This window comes from Mustela nigripes, chromosome 2 (assembly GCF_022355385.1).
Source record: "Mustela nigripes isolate SB6536 chromosome 2, MUSNIG.SB6536, whole genome shotgun sequence".
Taxonomy (NCBI): domain Eukaryota; kingdom Metazoa; phylum Chordata; class Mammalia; order Carnivora; family Mustelidae; genus Mustela; species Mustela nigripes.
The window spans coordinates 5,155,578-5,174,485 of NC_081558.1; the positions used below are offsets into that span (position 1 = coordinate 5,155,578).

The 18,908-nt window shown below is 44.1% G+C and overlaps 1 protein-coding gene across 1 annotated transcript in view; it reads right to left on the bottom strand.

The window, feature by feature from the left end:
* The window catches only part of HNRNPM (heterogeneous nuclear ribonucleoprotein M), a 40,723-nt gene extending 23,752 nt beyond the window's left edge, over window positions 1–16,971 (bottom strand). The window contains 3 exon segments of the mRNA XM_059388834.1: window positions 251–303; window positions 7,801–7,970; window positions 16,818–16,971. Coding sequence (XP_059244817.1) covers window positions 251–303; window positions 7,801–7,970; window positions 16,818–16,930 — 336 coding nt within the window. The 5' untranslated portion in view covers window positions 16,931–16,971.
* Window positions 16,972–18,908: the final 1,937 nt, after the last annotated feature.

The window sequence follows — 18,908 nt, forward strand, 5'->3', positions numbered from 1 at the left end:
TATTGGTCCCCAGTTATCCAAATTGGGCATCCAAACAGAATACCAAAAAGCTCTTTGGCCAGCCATTTGGAGAAGCGGGACTCCCGTTTGCAAATGCCCTCCCCACCCCACTCAAATGTTTGGCAAAGTCAAACATAGCTACTGTAACGTGAGCACTCACTGCCTTCCTGATTTCATTCGATTCCACGCCACCATACAGTTACATTTTTCAAGTAGTAAATCCACAGAAGAAATTCTCTCAGACACTTACCCTTGACTTTCCTTCAGCGTCCATTAAGAGCTCCACGTATGTTACCTCACCAACTACAAATCAGTTTCCAGACGACACATAAACCAAGGGAGAAAAGCCAAGAAAACAATGGGAATTTAGAACAATCATCAGCAACCTTGTATGGAGCCTCTGCCTTATAAGAAAGCCCAGAAACACTCCATATTCTCTAAACCACCAAACTAGGCATTACAGGTGTGCAGTAAAAGTAGGTGAGACTCGTTAACAATTATGTCCTTGATTTTCCTCCCACCACAAACAAGCTATTACCACAGATTTCCATATCACCTTCCCTGTCTGAAATACTCACTCATGACTAGAGGCAATCCAAATCTATAGGAAAGAAGTCTGCGTGCTTCACTTTTTTTGAGGAAGGGAGGCAAACATTTTACACAATATACTTCCACAGTGAAAGCAGGTAAGCAGCACACAAGCTGCAAAGCCACTGAACTGAGCTCAGATACTAACTACAAAGGCCGTTCAAGTGTATATATGCTCAAAGGCGCCACATGGTGTGGCCAGCCACACAGGTACAACCCGTCCGACTGCACATGGCCCTGCACTTAGAGGAGGGCCACGCACTTGGTTTAATCCTCTGATGTTAATCTTGAAATCCTTAATATTTTAACAAGAGGCCTCCCGTTTTCATTTTACATGGGGCTCCACAAAATCTGTCGCTGGTCCAGCACATGGTCCCAAGCTCCAGAACTGCCAGAAGTTAGAAGTTCCAGTATCTGATCATAAACCAGAGCAGCATCTGGATTCTCTTCAGTGAATTAATAAGCCAGGCTTTTTTCTTCCTGCTTTCTCAACCTCCCCATTGAGAGACACAGATAAATGCAAATGTAGAGCTCAGTTTGCAACTAGACAAGTTAAGATTCACGTAATTCTGAACTACATAAGGGGGGGGGGGCAGAAAATAAAGAATTTCAAAAGATTTTGCAGATTTTCCTCAAGGTTTGGATTGCCAATTCATGACCACCATGACCAGATGTTAGAACCCATCAAGAAGACAACCACCAAAATGGCTGCTGAACTTGAAGATGGCACAAAAAGAACAGAAATTTAGTGTTAACTTGGAGAAAATCCCTTAAGCAGGCTCTCCAGAGTCAAGAAAGTGCTTCTGTCCTCAGGAATATCCCCCCCCCCTTTTTTTAAGGATTATTTTTATGGTAGTAATGCCTTCTCCAATTCTGTATTCAAGTTTGGTTCAACAGTACAAGGGTAAAACTAAACTTCTTAATGGCCTCAAGTCGCAACTATTCTAATTCCTTTGCTCAAAGGAATTCAAATTATGAGGATTTTAAAACAATAGGAAGGGAAGATTTAAATGTAAGATAAAATTACTTTTAAAATAAAATTAACAATTTTAAGGGCATTACTTATTACTAATATATCTGCACTGCAGTTGACAACATGAAGGACAAGTGTTCAAAGTCACCTCCTCTTGTCCTTTCTTGGACTGTTACAGAACCAAACCAGCACTTTGCACAAAACAGGAAGGAGAGAGAATCAGTGCAAAGAAATGGGAAAAAAAAGAAATAGGGACTGTTATAATTTAACTTTTGGAGGATGCACTCCAGTTGGGCAAAAAGAAAATGATCATAGCCAAGGGACAGACATACAAATTGGCTTTATTTTACTCTTACAAAAGTAAAGCGATTCCAAAAAAGGTGCAGTCATTCCTGAGGCCATGTTTTTAAAAAGCCATTCATTTCAACAGCAGCAGCCATTTGAGGACCAACAGCCTTATCTTTATCTCCACTTTGATAAAATGCCAAATAGTGTCAATACAGTGAAGAGACCTCAAATTTATTTTCTACAAGCTGTTAAATACCATCTAGTAACCTTAAAAATGAATCATCGCAATATCTAACTCAAGACAACTGTAACTATGTTGTCGAATTCAAATACTGTTGCATTTTTAAATTTCTAGTCTATGTCCATAAAGCTGTCACTGACTGCAACCTAGACACCAAGCAAGTCCAAACCAAACTTTTTTTTTCCAAAAAGCTAGGTTTAGAAATTGGAACTTTTTCCATCTAACATTCTAGTGATGGCACACATCCAACTTCAATCCTCTGCACCAAAACTTTGCTTAAAATATCCCTTTTTGTGTTTCCCCACAAGGCATCGTTGTTCGGTAAAAACAACAAATTTACATTTAAAAACCCCTCCATCCTATCAGGTTAGCCACAGGTTGGGCAGCTGCTGTGGCTCTAGCTGGAGTAGTAGTGCTCCCAAAGGAGTATCAATAATAACCAGGTCCCTCATACATTCCCAACCACTACCCTGAGAGTCCACATCAATTCAGAGATGTAAGCAAATCAGGGTTACAGGACCTGCAGGAAGTGCTAGTTCATACTTCCCTGTAGGAAGAGACTAGCAGACCACCTCTCTGTTAGTTCTACAATATTAAAACAAAAGACCTGTTTAGTGTAGTCAGTACAACTGGCAACAAAACACTGAAGGTGAAATTTGCCACCTAGTCTGGTCATATCCAAAGAAAGGAAGTTTAAAGACCAAATCAACCAGAGCACACGAGTTAGGACTGAGAGGCAGAGTTAATAAACTGGTAGCAGCAACAGTCTCGCCCAAATGGAACTCTCAGGTTATTGATGGAAAACTACTGTTGCTCCTCTCCCTTCCTAGACATGGATGGGATCTTCCAAAAGAAGGCGCTAGGAAATTCTACTGCAGCTTTGAATATCAAAACATCTAAATGAAAGAACTAAAACTTTAGTAAAATCTAATGCCCAATGTTTTCACCTACCTTGATTTTAAAATGCTTCAACAAATCACCTTTAACCAATATTTACATGATTAAAAACACAGCCTCAAGCATAAAACACATCAAGAGGATAAGCAGAATGAATAAGTAACCCAAAAAGAGTCAGGCGGTCACTTGGAGCTACTGTGATTTAACACACCTGCACATATTTTTGTAACAAACACTACTTGTGTCTGTATTCTCATTTCCTTTGAAATGGACCAAAAAAAAAGAGGGAGGACAGAGGACAAAGCTTCACTGAAGAGAATTCATATGTGAAAAGGCCTACAATTTAAAGGCGAGGGTCGAGGCGGAAGGGTCCACAGAGCAGGGCACGTTATCAAACACACCCCTTAGGTGGCCACGCTTAGAGGGGTGCACAGAACAGATGCTTATTTTAATTTGGAAAGCTTGTGTCTTTAATATACAGACAACCTGAAACCTGGCAAAATAATTACTCTACAGAAGGACTACTTGATTTATGGACAAGTTAGAAAATTAGTGAGCCCATTCCTGCTCCTACTTCCACAGTGACAGAAGAGCACTCACTACTAGGTTGGTGGGGCAGGGACAACCCAAGTTGCCCACAGACACAAATGTGTTAGCGTAACAGGTCTTCACAAAATGCAGGCTGAATTTTCAAAAAAAGGAAAATATGAAGGAACAAAGAGACTGGATACGGATTTTTACTAAATAAAAAATAAATAAAGTTTAGGGCGCCTGTTGGTTGAGCCTCTGCCTTTGGCTCAGGTAATGGTCCTGGAGTCCAGGATCAAGCCCTGCGTTGGGCTCCCAGCTCTGCGGGGAGTCTGCTTCTCCCTCCCACCCTCTCCCTGCTCATGCGCTAGCTCTCTCTCACTCAAATAAATAAATAAAATCTTTCCAAAAAAAAAGAAAGAAAGAAAAGAAACTTTAGCTCCACAACCCCACAATGTAGGTTGTCTTCAAGAGCCAACAGACACTTTCTTTTGGACTACGGTTGCTCTCTGAGCCTCAGTTTCCTAATCAGCTGGAATTTGAAATTTACTTAAAACAATCCCATCAGGGGCCCCCGGGTGGCTCAGTGGGTTAAGTGTCCAACTCTTGGTTTTGGCTCAGGTCATGATCACAGGGCCAAGGGACCAGGCCCCACATTAGTATTCCACACTCCGCATGTGGAGTCCACCCGAGACTCTCTCCCCCACTGCCTCTGCCCAGCACACTCACTCTCTCTTGCGCACTCTCAAAATAAATAGATCTTTAAAAAAAAAAAAGGCGATTTATTAAATGAAGACAGAGGATTAAGTGCTTAAAGAAATCTTTGCTTACACAAGTTAAACTGACTGCTGGTCAACTTGGGATTGAGAGCAAACTCCATCACTGATGTTCCTTTATTCCTCACATGGTGCTCCCATGTTTACTCACTGCAGGTCCAGCTCAGGCCTGTCTCTTTACAAATGCCCCACCTCCATGGTGCCAACTCCCTGGCTAGGTCAGGAGAATAAGCAGCCCAATAACGAGCTTTCTTCACCCACAGAAGACTTCGCAGTAATGCAGCACAACATGATTTAAGTTTAAAATTCCCAAGGTCACCTTTTTCACCTAGTCCTTAAGGTCAAACACTTTTCATGTGATCCCAATCTGTCTCCAGTGATGAAAATCAGGGAGGCTGTGAGACTGTGAAAGCATCTGCAAACTTGACGTGACAATCTCCAAGCCTGATCTCCAATTACACTGGCTCTCAACTTTTTTTTTTTCAATTTAGCAACTCTGTGGTGTTCACAGCAACCATTTGTCCCATGTACTATCTCCGTTAAAAAATCAGCATGATCAAAAGGAAGGCCAACAGAAACCCTTCCTCTGTTCCATGAGGACACTTAGGGCAGGAAGGGCAAAGCTTACGTGATTCTACAAGCTATGAAAGCTGTTTAATCCACATCCAAAACTTGCCAGGGGAGGGAGGGGGCAGTGCATGAGCCAAAAAAAAGGGGGGGGGGGGGGGGGGGGGGGGTAGTCTGGCTCAGAACAGAACAAAGTTCTCAATACTTATTTTTTATTTTCCTCTTTAAATTCATCACTGCTAATTTCATGATACTGCCACCAAACAGGTGGGCCCCAGACAAGCTCTGTGATCCCATCCAGGAGAAAAAGTGACCAATTCACACAATCACTATAGCATTAATAGGATCTCCTAGAAGGTTGCTAAATGTTCAAATTTAAAACAGAGTATATACACTCGGTGGCAAAGAAGGGGGGAAAGATCAGGAATTAGGAAGGGGTCCATGAGGCATCTTAGGCATGGTTAGCCTTAGAAAAGCTCCTGTCTTGCCACTTGGAAGCTACTAGTCCACTTCTGAGAGGCAGCAGTTAGACACTGTGGCATTAACAGGACACTTTCTAGACCTTTAAGTTGAAGACAACTAATTCTAGCTTATTCCGCTGGTTTCCTGAAATAACAGAACTCTTAAGATGCAGACCAATAAAGTGGCAGAGTTGTAGTAAGTCAGGTATCCACAGCTGGCCCACTCTGGAGGTGACCTTGAGACTTTTAAGGTGCTAAGTGCCCCCAGCTGCAGTAACAAGTTTTCAAAAAACGAAAACTTACAACAGGATTCAAGTAAATACTTCAGATTTCTGATAACCAACTAAACATATTATCTGTATGCCAAGACATGAATAAATGCAATTTTAAACCTAACAAAAAAAGGAGGACATTTTTGAAGAGACCTGTGTATGTGAACAGTAAATTTCTTCAGACCTCACGTGCTGAACAGAAGCATTACCATAAAAAAATTCTCTTATGAAACTCTTTCACCCACAATACAAGTAATTTAAACAGAAAAATAATTAATTTAACCTAAAAAGGGGAGCTCTAAACAAGAACATTTTAAGATTTGTTTAAAATAACTTATTTACTGCACACCTGTAATTCTAAATTACACCACCAAAAAATACACTGAAAGGGCTGAGCCAGGGCATTCGTAGCAGTATGCCGGGGAATATGAGAACCAGTTTGGAAGGATCCAAATAAACCACCAGGCTGGCCCCACACTTAATAGGAAATTGAGGTGAACTGCTTCTACATCCAGAAACGTCATGGCTGCTGCTGCTACCAGCTTTAAGGCTTCCAAAACTGAATTACTGAATGGTAAAGCAGTAAAAATGTCACCTACTTTATCCATCATGTCCCAAAACTGGTTCACACACTCCTAAAAATAAAAAAATAATTTGGCCTGCAATCTCGTACAAAATTCTAACAATTGCGTTTTCAAAGCCACATTCCTGGTTCTTGGAACTACTATACCTTATTATCAATGGAAGTATCAATTCAGCGGTTCAACCAAATCACGAGAACACAAATTTGGGGGTTATTCCAAAACTAATTCGAATGAGACCCAACTGTACTGTACAGAAATTCTAAGCTTGTATTGAAGCAGCAGTCCCAAAAACCAAGAACACTGCATCTGGGATGCCACATGACACGCCCTTCAGACGAAAAGAAGAAACTTCACTCTTGCCCTAGGAGCATTGGCAGGAATGATTTGGCTGATCAAGGCAGGAAAACAAATCTCACACCAAACGTTTTTCCATCCATGTTATCTGGAAAACTACTACATGGGAGCAGCCTACATGAATGTACACAGAAGTTCACGGTGCCTAGTACTTCTGGCATGTCATGGTCAAATTAAGTGATGGGACAATGATGGCAATGGGCCAGTCGTAATTTCAAAACCCAATGCTGGGAGCACCAGTACACATACCAAAATGGCCTATCCAAGTGGCATCTCTGCCACTGAATGTTAATCATTTGACAATTCAAGCTTGAATCTCTTTTCATTATGAATGCTCCAGAAAACCAATACCTTTCAGTCCTTCAAAAAGACTCCATTTAAGGGTAATTTGATTCTAGGTTTCCCTTGGAGACCTCAAGGCATCAGACACATTGTTCTCTATCAGTAGTTTTGTCTAAACCAGGGCTGAGCAATCTCTTTAGCCCTGAGTGCCACCAGCAGGGCCAAGAATCAGGAAAGAAAGGAAGACAAAAGCACAGAACAAGAATGTGGAAAGAAAGAGGATACACGTGGTGTGCACAGGGGGTGAGGCAGAGGACCACGGGGACAACCAGCCTCCTAGGACCTCCTGGTGGCAGCAGAGCTTCAGTTGCTTCCCCTGCCCGAGGCCAGAATCTGGACACTGGGCCGCTACCGAAGTGCGCCTGAAAGCAAAGCATCATGTAGCAGATGCCTTATCTGGAGCTCTCCGATTGCCGATCTAACCCAGGTTTCTGCCCAGGGAAAAAGCCTAACAGTTTAAATACAAGCTAATGGTTTAGAATTTAGAATCTGAGCAGCACAAGTTCCAACTACCAAATTTTGATCCCAGGAAGACATCCACAAAATTTAAACAAACTACCTTCCCTCCAGAATTGAAAAGCTTTAAAAAAAAATTTTAAAGGAAAAACCTCTCCCACCTAATATGAAGAAATCAAAAAATTTCCTCAACACAAAGAGGTTCCCCTCAAGCTTAATCAAAGCCCTATTAGCCATATTAAGCCAGTAAAATCATTTGTAGGCCAAAGGACCATACAAACCACCCTATTTGACACACGGGTGCATGACCACACAAAAAAGTAGGGTGGGTAAAGCGGCTTAACTCTCAAGCGTGGACAGAACACATGCTCTACCCAGATCAACTTCCACTGACAAAAAAATAACCAAGGAATTAGCCACAGAAAAGATGACACATCAACCTTCTTACCCTACTCGACCACCAGTACCATTACCTTTTTCTTTAACCAGGTCTTTAAGTGACTGCCATTTCACATCAAAAGGTATGTTTGTAATGAAGGCTCTGTATCTTTTAGTTGGATTGGCATATGGCTCAAAGCGATTGCCTCCTCTTTTTATGTTTTTCTCCTTCCTCTTCTCATTCTGAGTAGGTCGCTCTCCTTCACTGAATTCGAAGGGAAAAAAAGGGTCCATATGTTAGCACAATATGAAAGACAGTATTTGATTTGCCAGGTTTACAATTCCACACAGTTACATCCAACACAAGACTAATATTGACTTTGATCTGACACATTCAAACTCAAGTGCTCATAGCACAGAAAGGTACAGTAGTGCACTCCTTAAAACCCACTTATCAAGAAGCCATTCCCGAGAAACTGCTCTCCTACGCCTTCATACATTCCTAGGGGCTTTAACAGACATGGGAAAAAGAGGCCAACTCCTGGCCCAAAGTGCTTTACCTTCATGCCAGAAACAGGAAAAGAGAAGGAAAGATTTGCAAGACTATATGGAACAGAAATGAGCTGGTGCCTATAGGCCCAACCAATTTTAACCTCACAAAGAAAATTATCATTTTGTTCTGGGAGAAAATTTTTTTCTTTAAATAGGAATATAAAACGGTGCAGCCACTACAGAAAATTTGGGCAGTCACTCAAAAAGTGAGAACACATAATTACCATATCACCCAACAATTCCACTCCGGCGGTACAGATCCAAAAGAAGTGAAGAAGCAGATACTTGTACGCCACACAGCAGCATTCTTAATAGCCAAGAGGTAGAAACAACCCAAGTGCCCACCAACAGATGAAGAGAATCAAGAAAATGTGGTATAGCCATACAATGGAATATTATCCAGCCACAAAAGGCATGAAATGCTTGCTGATAGCTGCTGCAACACAGATGAAGTCTGAAAACACTATACTAAGCAAAATAAGCCAGGCATAGAGACAGAAGAGAGGTTACCAGAAGCTTGGGGGAGGTGGGAATGGGGAGTTACTGTTTCACGGATGAGAGTTTCTGTTTGGGATGATAAAGCTCTGAAAATGGATAGTGGTACAGTGCACAACACAGCACTTACTGACACTAAACTAGACACTTAAAATGGTTAAAATGACAAATTTTATATTTATACTTTTTACCACAATAAGAAAGTTTCTGTTTTGTTTTTACCAGAAAAAAGCCATTTTCTATACAACCCTAAGAAAACTAAAGTCTAACAGACCCAATAGGTAAGACAACACCCAGGAAAAGATCCCACCTTCAGCTAAGGCTGCCTGCTTTTTCAGCATGGCTTTACCTGTAATATTCTTTACCTTTGTGTGTCCGGCATCTCCACACTAACACTTCATTTCTAAGCTCTACAGATACAAATTCGGTTTAAGTTAGGACAGGACATAAGTTTCAGAAGAAAAGCAAACTTCAAAAAACACAGAACCAGACGTCAGGCTGGAAGCTTAGGCCACAGCACAGAGAAACGGATCGCTGCACGCGGCCCACGGACCACGCATGGGCGGGCCAAGTGAAGCTACTCCATGAGCTGCCCACTCAGGTACAGTGACCACAGGCAGACACCAGTGAGAGGGGACCAGGAACAACTGGGATCTGGCAGACACAGGAAGTCCCTGCACTTTCTGCTTAACAACCCCTATGCTTTCCACCAGTGAAAATCCAGCAACTCCCAAACCACAGAGCCTAGCAGAGACTTTGTGATCCATGACAAAAATGGAAAAACAAAAAGCCAAGATTATGTTATTAATGATTTATACGCCTACCTTTATTTAATTAAAGGGCTGATATTTATTCTAGGATATGTCTTCCTTGTGTGGGAGAGGTAATGTTCAAATACGAGATGACAGCTAGAGGACTTTGTTCTTATAACATTATTTACTTGGATCTAAAAAATAATTTTTTTTTTTTTTTTTTAAAGTAAGCTATGTGGGGCTTAACCTCAGGACCCTGAGTCACATGCCCTACCAACTAAGTCAGCCAGCCACTCCACTTGGAAAATTTTTAAAGTTAGCAACTTTTTGTAGCCCTAAGGTTTTGGGGTTTTTATTTTTCCCCTGTTGGTCCCTTCAATCCAAACACAAGGGTTCCAAGTGGTAACCCAGTGAAGGTATCCTCCTAGGCAAAAGTAAGGAAGGCAGTTTCCTCATGATTTCACACATATCAACATGCAATAAACAGACTTCCTTCACAGACGCTAGCAGATATGGAGGGATACAGCTACCGTAATCCGCAAATTCCTAGTATTCTGTCTACCCCAAGTTAATAACAGATCCTCCTCAGTCTGGCTGCACAGCACAAGCAGATCTCAAAGGAAACCCTCAACCATCACAGAGGCCACCTGTCTACTCCGTATGAAAGCTCCACACCGAAGTCTGCCAGACAGAGCATATTTGCCAACGTGTCTCTTGCTCCTGGCAGATAAGAAGGCAAGTGTTAGTAAAAATTCATAAAATGCAGAGCACCAACCACGGACTTCCAGAGAGGGTCTGTGGATAGAAACATATTTTAATATAACTGGTCTTTTGAAACCCACAGACTCTATAATTACATTAAAAACCATGACACAGTCCATGTTTTCACACACCTGCTTACCTCATCTATCAGTTACAAAATATATAAATAACTAATTACAGTCAAAGCGGGTAACAAAGTGTCCAGCCCATATTCTGCAGATAATTATGGCTAAGAATAGGCTAGCTACCCAGTCTAACCACCGAAGCTGGGTATCTGGTTTGGGGTTAATCCACATCACATGGCTCACCATCAAGAAAGCAGCTCATATGGATTATGTCCAAGATGTGAGCACAGCACTCTACCCAAATCCTCCTCTGGCTAATCATTTCCACTGTCTGAGAAGTTTCATCCCAAGTAAATGGAGTGAGAACTATCTCGTCACTTCCAGCTTCTTAAAAAATTTACATTTTCATAAACTCAGCAATCAACATCAACCTTTTTTCTTTTTAAAGTAATCTCTATGCCCAATGTGGGACTTGAACTCACAACCCTGTGACCAAGAATCACATGTTCTACCAACTGGGCCAGCCAAATGCCCCTTTCTAAAACTTTATTTTTTCTTAAATAATCTCTATACCACTAATCCTTCTTAACACAGAATTGTAAACCACCCTCAAAGATATCTCACTCAATGTACATATTCAAATACAGCTAACAGAGTTCTAAGAGTGGTATCTTGAAAAGTTTTTTAAAATGTCCAGGGGCGCCTGGGTGGCTCAGTGGGTTAAGCCTCTGCCTTCAGCTCAGGTCATGATCCCAGGGTCTCCTCCCCCCAACCCCCACCTGCCTCTCTGCTTATTTGTGATCCCTGTCAAATAAATAAAATCTTAACAAAAAAAAAATGTTTTTTTAAAGTAAAATAAAAATGTCATCATGCATCTGCCTTCAGCTCAGGCCATGATCTCAGGGTTCTGGGATCAAGCCCCGCACTAGGCTCCCCTAGCTCCCTGCTTAATGGGAAGCCTGCTTCTCCCTCTCCTACTCCCCCTGCCTGTATTCCCTCTCCTGCTCGCTCTCTCTCTACCAAATAAATAAAAATCTGAAAAAAGTAAAATAAAATGAAATATCCAATCCTATTTTCTCATTTGTCTTCAGGATAAAATTTCAGGAATACTCTTCTCTAGCCCCAAGATATTTATAACACTTAACTCCAAAAGCTTTTTAAAAGTACGTGGCTTTCTTTGGTTTGTTTCCATGTGGTTTCAAGATTTTATTTATTTATTTGACAAACAGAGATCACAAGTAGGCGGGGGGAGGGGGGGGCAAGGCTCCCCACTGAGAGCCCGAGGTGGGACTCTATCCCAGGACCCTGAGATCATGACCTGAGCTGAAGGCAGAGGCTTAACCCACTGAGCCACCCAGGTGCCCCCAAGAAGTAAATTTTTTTAAGATTATATTTTGACAACACTGACAAAATTGCTCAATCCCAAACACGCCAAATTGAATTATAGACATTAAAAAGGTTAAACACACACCTAATATATGACTCAATCATCTGCAGCTAGATACTTTTCCAAGAGAGAGTGTATATCCATACAAAAACTTGAACCTTAAGTGTTCACAGCAACACTATTTGTAATGTCCCAAACCCAGCTATCTATGTACTAAACAAGTAAATGAAAAACGAAGTTGTAGTAGATCCGTAAATTGAAATACTTCTCAGCAACAAAACGTTAACAACTACATGCAACAAGAAACACTCAAAGAAACCAAACAAAAGGGTTACAATACAGTATGATACCATCATATAAAATTTTATATTTGAGAAAATCTAATCTGGCAAATTAATCCACAGCAGGGTTTCTCAACCTCAGCACTACGGACATTCTGGGACAACAGCTCTGTTCTGTGGGTCTGCCACATGCATCCCAGACTTCTACCCAAGAGATCTTAGTAGCAACTCAATCAATCCTTCAGTCCTGAAGGTAAAAATCAAAAATATCTCCAAGACGCTTCCAAATGTCCCCTGGACTGAAATGCTGCCTGGGGATGGAGAAACAGAGGACTGAGAAGATTACAGAGTGAGAAAAAATTGCTGGGGGTCATGGACACATTTATTACCTTGACTCGGTGAGGGATTCACAATATTGACACTTGTGCTGCACATTTCCATTATGTACAGCTTATTGTGCCAAGAATACAATTTTTTAAGTTTCCACTTATGTTCATTAAATTTCAAACCTGACCCAATAACTTACTTGTAACTCCAACATAAAGTATCAAATATGGAATCCTTCAAAGCAACGGAAACCACAATAAGAGACCTACCTAGGCCAGCTAAATCTCTTACTGATGCTCTCCTTGCTAACTGGCTCTCAATTCCCAACTGCCAATGAACACTGTCTATTCTGGCACCCAATCATCCACCTTAAGGTCTAAGTAGACTGAACAGAAATAAAAATTTTTTCTAACAGTCTATCAACCTATTTCATGATACATCAAAACACAAGCCTAAAATATCTGTAAATACCTTCGAGTCATGAAAATGAAGTATATCTAATACGGCTTGGGAACTATTTCACTCACTGCATTCTTTGAAAATCCCTTTTTTCACATCACTGCTCCACCGAATGAGAATTATACTGTACCTAAACACCACAACTGTAAGGACAGTTCCTGCTCCACAAAAACTGCTCCATTTGCTGAATCCCTAACCCCTCTTACTCTTCAGAGAGTTCAATACTCTCACCACTTTCAGTTTTTCAATGAAGAGTATAGTCTGAAATGGCAACTCCCAACACCCTGAAATCCTGACCACCTGTCCCAAGAGCAAAGACTCCTTCTCCCCCAACAAGTCCCCTGAGAATCATCATCCCTTATGTTAGGCCCCGAGCTCTCTAATGCACTTAGCGCACAGAGCACTAGTCCTGGCACTCTTCTAGCTCCAGATCCACCACTAAACCACCCTTGCAACTCACGCTCCGTACCTGTTTCTTTACCAGCAAAACCAGCATAACCTGTATTCAGGGTAGCCCCCAGGGATGCTATGGGAATCAACAAACAACCTAACAAAAAGCAGTCTGGTCAATGTCCAGCACAATATCCAAAGGGGAAGCACTACAGGTGACTAAGCACCACACATCCAGGTCTATACAGCAACACCACGGTCTTTGCTGGGCCTCAGCTCCTTCCTCTGTAAAAGGAGAGGACCATCCACACCTACAGGTTTAAAGACAACTTGGCACCCAGTAACTGGGGCACGGATATATCTCTGTACCAGTAATTTTCTTGAGGGGAACTGATCCATTCCTAGTCTTCTACCTTGACATAGTGATTAAAACAAGCCCACCAGGGTGGTGGCTGAGGAGGCTCAGGCACTGTACTCATTACGGACTGCCCAAAGGAGCAATTCAATGCTTTCTGTGACTGTAAAACATGATCATGGGAGAGTCCATGAAACAACCTAATCTTCGCAGACTAGTATCTCTTCGCCTAGCCATGAATAAAACCAAAGAGTCAAAGTCAAGAGCTGGCAGCATTCATTCTTATAATACAAAACCCTCTCTGAAGTTCAGTTCACAATCTACTGTGCTTCAAAAATCCTGTATCAAGTATACAGTCACTTTTTAAAGAACAGCAGACACTCAAATCTTTGCAAAGTGGAGAATGTGGTTTAAATAAAACACTTTCAATGACAGTGTTTAGAGAGGTTACCAGGATAGTACTGTGGAAGCAACTAGGGCCTTAAGAGTCTAGATGGTCACCCCTAGTTTCTGAGTCAATTTCCTTAACCCAAGTTTTCTCGATTGCTTAAAAAAATTTTTTTCAGTTCTAAAACAGAGCTATCACAATGTTACCTCCTGGCAATCTATACCAAATATAATTTTTTTTTTTTAAATAACCTCCATCTCTCAATTTTCTGATTCAGTCACAAGTTTAATCTAGAAAAGAAATAGGTTAAGTCACTGATTTTAAATATATGGTACAACCTACATTTATGGGGAGGGCAGTCAGACACACACCTAAACCCTCGAATAGTCCTCTAAAATGAATACTTCTTCTCTAACTAAATATACTCTTAACTCTGAATCTTACTTGCCTTTTAGATGGAAGATTTCTCATCAAAATAAAACAAATCCACCTTCCGCACCCAGAAAAAAATGAACTGAACAATCAGCTTTCCTATCTGGGGTCCTCAATCAAGCCTGCTTGCTCATTGCTCCACTCCTGGGACACAAGGGGCAGAAGAACTAAGTTTCACTCCATTCCCATCCCTCAAAGGCTTTCAAGATAAAAATCTAGATTCTTTAGCCTGGAATTCATTGCCCACCAGTGGGCTCCCAGTGTTTTAGCATTAAGTGCCACAGCAGCTTCAGTTTTTTACAAATATGCAAAGCATACACTTAAATGCCTTGTCTTTGGGCCCTCTCCTCTCAGCCTCTCCCCAATCCTCCCGTTTTTTCATCCCTCTCCAACCAAAGGTACATCTCCGGGCCCCACAGCAGGTTAGGTTGGAGGGACCTGGGCCCTCCAGGCTTCCCGCCAAGTAACTCCTTTTACTACTATCACAGCCAACTTACCCTACTACAGAAATGTAAATTGCTTCCTTCTCTGGGTCAGGGCTTGATTCTAAAGAGCTTCCTCAAACCAAAAAAAAAAAAAAAACAAAAACCAACAACAACAAAAAAAATAAGCCCTACAAAATAGATCTAAATGTTACTATCTTCCCAAATTATCCAGGATTAGGCAGTCCTAGGCTCTAGGTTCTTTTCAACAAGGGCTATTTTATCTCTAAAATCTTCCGGTTCTTTCTAACTGTGCACATGTTAAGTGAATTAGCCACAAAATGACTACCTGAAAATGAACAGTGGAAAAAGGGAAATCTGAAGAACGTACCCCAGCCGCTATAATCTATAACCAAACTTACCACCTAACCCGGTTCTAGCAGTACTTCATCCTGTAATAAATGCTTTGAAAGAAAAATAAACACCGGAAATAAATATATCTTAAAGGCCCCCCAAAATGGCCCTCAGAAATCCCACTAGGCTCCCCAAAAGATGATGAAGAAAGTGCACATAAGCACATCTCTTCCCAGTTTTCAATAGCAAAGTGTTGGGAATACTTCCAGGATGCCTTTCTGTTGATTTCTCAGGACCAGTAACCATGGTATTTTGCTCCTCCCAACCTAAGGAGAGAGAATTTAACAAAGCCAGTATTTACTGAATGCTCATTCACATAAAGCCAATTTAACCGCATAACCTTTCGATCTCCACGAACTCTAGTTATGCACACTAAAACTTTGTGGGAAGGCAAATTCATAAAAGACAAACTTGTAACAGAGGTGACCAGCAGCTGCGGAAAGAGGGAGAGTAAGTTCATGTGTAAGCGCTGCAGTTTGGGAAGATGATCAAGTTCTGGACGGGGACAGGGGATGATAGTCGCACAACACTGTGAATCCGCTTCACGTCACTGAATCGCACGATCAAAAACGGTTAAAGCTGTAAATCGTAGGTTACGTGTGTTACCACAATTTTTAAACAATTTGTAGGAAATCAACTGTGCGCCCCGGCGTCCCCTCTCCTCCCAGCTGTAGGTTGTAGCCACGTCTCTCGCGTCTTTCAGGTGACTGCTATCGGAATGGCTGGGTCTCACCGGGACACAAGATGATGCGTTAAATCTTTAATTAAACTTGAAAAACCAGGAACCCCAAGACAGAGCCCCACGCTGCACTAGAAAAGGTGACGAAGTTCGCAAGTCGGCGAGCGCGCCTCATGAGGGGAAAATCTGCCCCTGGAACACGGAAGAGGAGCTTTCTTCCCGCCGCCCCCACCCTTTGTTTGGTTGTTTCTAAGGGTGAACCCTGAGCAGCAGATGCGAACTCTCTACAATTACCTACTGCGCACCTGGGAGGCGCGAGGGGCGCCGCGAGGGACTCGAGTCCCGGCCAGAGCATGGGGCTAGCGGCGGCTCCGACCGAGGCAACTCCCCGCGGGGCGGGGGAGGGGAAAAGGAAGAGGTGGCGCCCCGAACCGGCCTCGCGGTGCCTGCCGAAAGCTAACCGCCTCGCCCCGGCTGCCGTTTACCGGGGCTCACCGCGCGCGAACTGCTGCGCGCGCACGCCCTCCCCTCCCCCCCACTTTACGGATCGCGAAACTGAGACCCGGGGCGGTAGGGGAGGGGAGTTGTGAAACCACTCAACCCAAGGTCACTCGACAGGCTAGCGGGCGGCGGACTCCGCGACTCCCCGGCTTCCCGAACCCGCGCCATCATCCCCATGCGCAGGGGCCCGGCCTCAGGCCTCGGCGTCGGGCCCGGCCTACACGGGCCGGCGGAGCCGAGGTCCGCGTCCTGGGAGGAGAGGGCGATCCTTGAGGCGCTCACGGGGCGGCCCGGCTTCACTCCTCACGGCCAAGGCCGCCCCCACAGGCCGGCCGGGCTAGGAAGGCCCGGGCCGCGGCCGCGCCGGTGGGAGGCCACCAACAGACCTAACGGAGCCGCCGCCAGCCGCCGAAGGTGCCGGGCCCAGGACAGGGAGCCGTGGAATACTCACCCCTTCGGGCCCGGAGCCCCGTTGCCGCTTGGCACGCCGGGCGCGCCGCTCTCCTCCTCCATTTTGGTCTCCGTCGTCGCCACCTCGGCCGCTGCTTCGACCCCTGCCGCCATTTTCTCCGCGTCTGGGCTTTGTGTGAGGGAGCTGGATGCGAGCCGCTGCGCCTGCGCGCTCACGTGACTCGGCGCGACCAGTAACGCCTGCGCGCGCCGCGGCCCGCTCCCGCCTCGTCCCCTCCCGCCACGGGCCACGCCCCTGGTCGGGGCCACGCCTCCGCCACGCGCACGCGCGGACCGGCAGCTGTTATTCATTCATTACCGCAAACAATTTGTGTTAGGTACCTACGATACTTCCCCCGGTCTCGAAGTCGGGGAGGGGAGGCACCCCCCCAACTCCCTACAGGGACCTACTCACTCCCAGCTTCCACTCTGATCAGAGCTGGCACAGAGAAGCCGCGAAAGTTTTGTTTACTAGAATATAAAGGAGTTCCCTAGGACCCCGGCCGGGCCAGACAAGACTGCTGTGCAAAATGCTCTCTGCCTAAGCAGGTATCATCCTGCACCGAATACCTGGGCTCTGTCCGGCCTGTCTCCCTGCCAGGTTGGGAGCTCCTGGGTGCGGAGTTCATGGTCTAAGTTCCTCTCACTGAGTGCATTAACCAAACCCCGAAACATGTAGCTGAGGACTTAGTGTGTGCTCATGGATGTTTCTTGAGTGAATGAATAGGCAAGAATCCCAACATGATAGAAGAAATTAGTCACTGGCCAGACGAGCCCATTAACCTTAAGGGTGGTTCCTTTCTGCCTGCCCCTGGATCCCTTTATCCTGAAGACTCGGCTCTGCCCAGAAACAGGTTTTTAAGGGCGCTAAAGGTTGTGTCCTGGGGCAACCATGTTGGCCTGGGAAGAAGCCAGAGCCCGGGAAAACGTTCAGAAGCCTCCAGGTCCCTTTCCCCGTAGCATCCGGCTCCCCAGTGTCTCTGGAACTTTGAAATGCTTCACCAGATCTTGGAGAAGCTCCTATTCAACCACTGAACTCTCTCTAGGTTTACAAAGGTTACGTTGTCTTTACCCCCTCTCTCTCAGAATGGCTGCATTAACAGGCTCTGGAGGAATATCTCATCTGCCACACCATCCTAGCTGCTTAATGTGGCCTGGCGATTCTGACCCAGACTGAGAATTCCAGGCCCAGAGACGAACTCCAACAGCCCAGCCTGACACAGAGGGTAGACCCCATTCCCACGTACTCCCGAAACTCCTCTGTCTCATAGAATTTCCTTCTATCAACCATCTTCAAGGATCTCCTCACCCCACACCCACCTCTGCTAAATTAAATTCAGCTCTACTGCTCTACTGAATTCCCTGCTCTACTAAATTCCCCTGTGCACACCAGGTCTTCTCCCGGGGCTGCACAGGTATCTAAGCTTACCTTCCTCGCCCTTAGACCTCTCCTAGACTCAAGGGATCGCTGGGACAGATGGAGCCTCACCAACCTCTGAATCTGCCTGCTCAGCGAGGCTCAGAGATGATGGAAGAGGCCCCAGTAGTCTGTCAGAATGAGGGAGAAGAGTCCAAATGCAAAGCAGCGGGGACAAGAGGCCACCTGTCTATCCAGTCCCTCTCCTGCAGTGAGTGTAATCAGAAGTCAGGAATAAGCCAGGCCTTGGCTGAGGAGACAAACTTCCAGGCTAGGTTTCTATGGACTGGTTGACTTAACCCAATGCTGCCCACATTCCTGGGTCTTGCCATCTCCTGAACTATGATTTTGTTCATACTTTCTTTTAATTGACACTTTTTCCCCCTAAATATGTTTTTAAATGTCACCTTACATCACACTGCAAACTGGAAACTTGCTATAAATAGCTTATTATAAAAAATAAGAGGGTGATGCCATTAAAGTACAAATTCAGGGGCGCCTGGGTAGTTCAGTTGAGTGGCTGCCTTCGGCTCAGGTCATGATCTCCAGGTCCTGGGATGGAGCCCCACATCGGGCTCCCAGCTTAGTGGGGTGTCTGCTTCTCTCTCTGCCTCTGCCTCTCCCCCTGCTCATGCTCTCTCTCAAATGAATAAATAAAATCTTAAAAAAATAAAG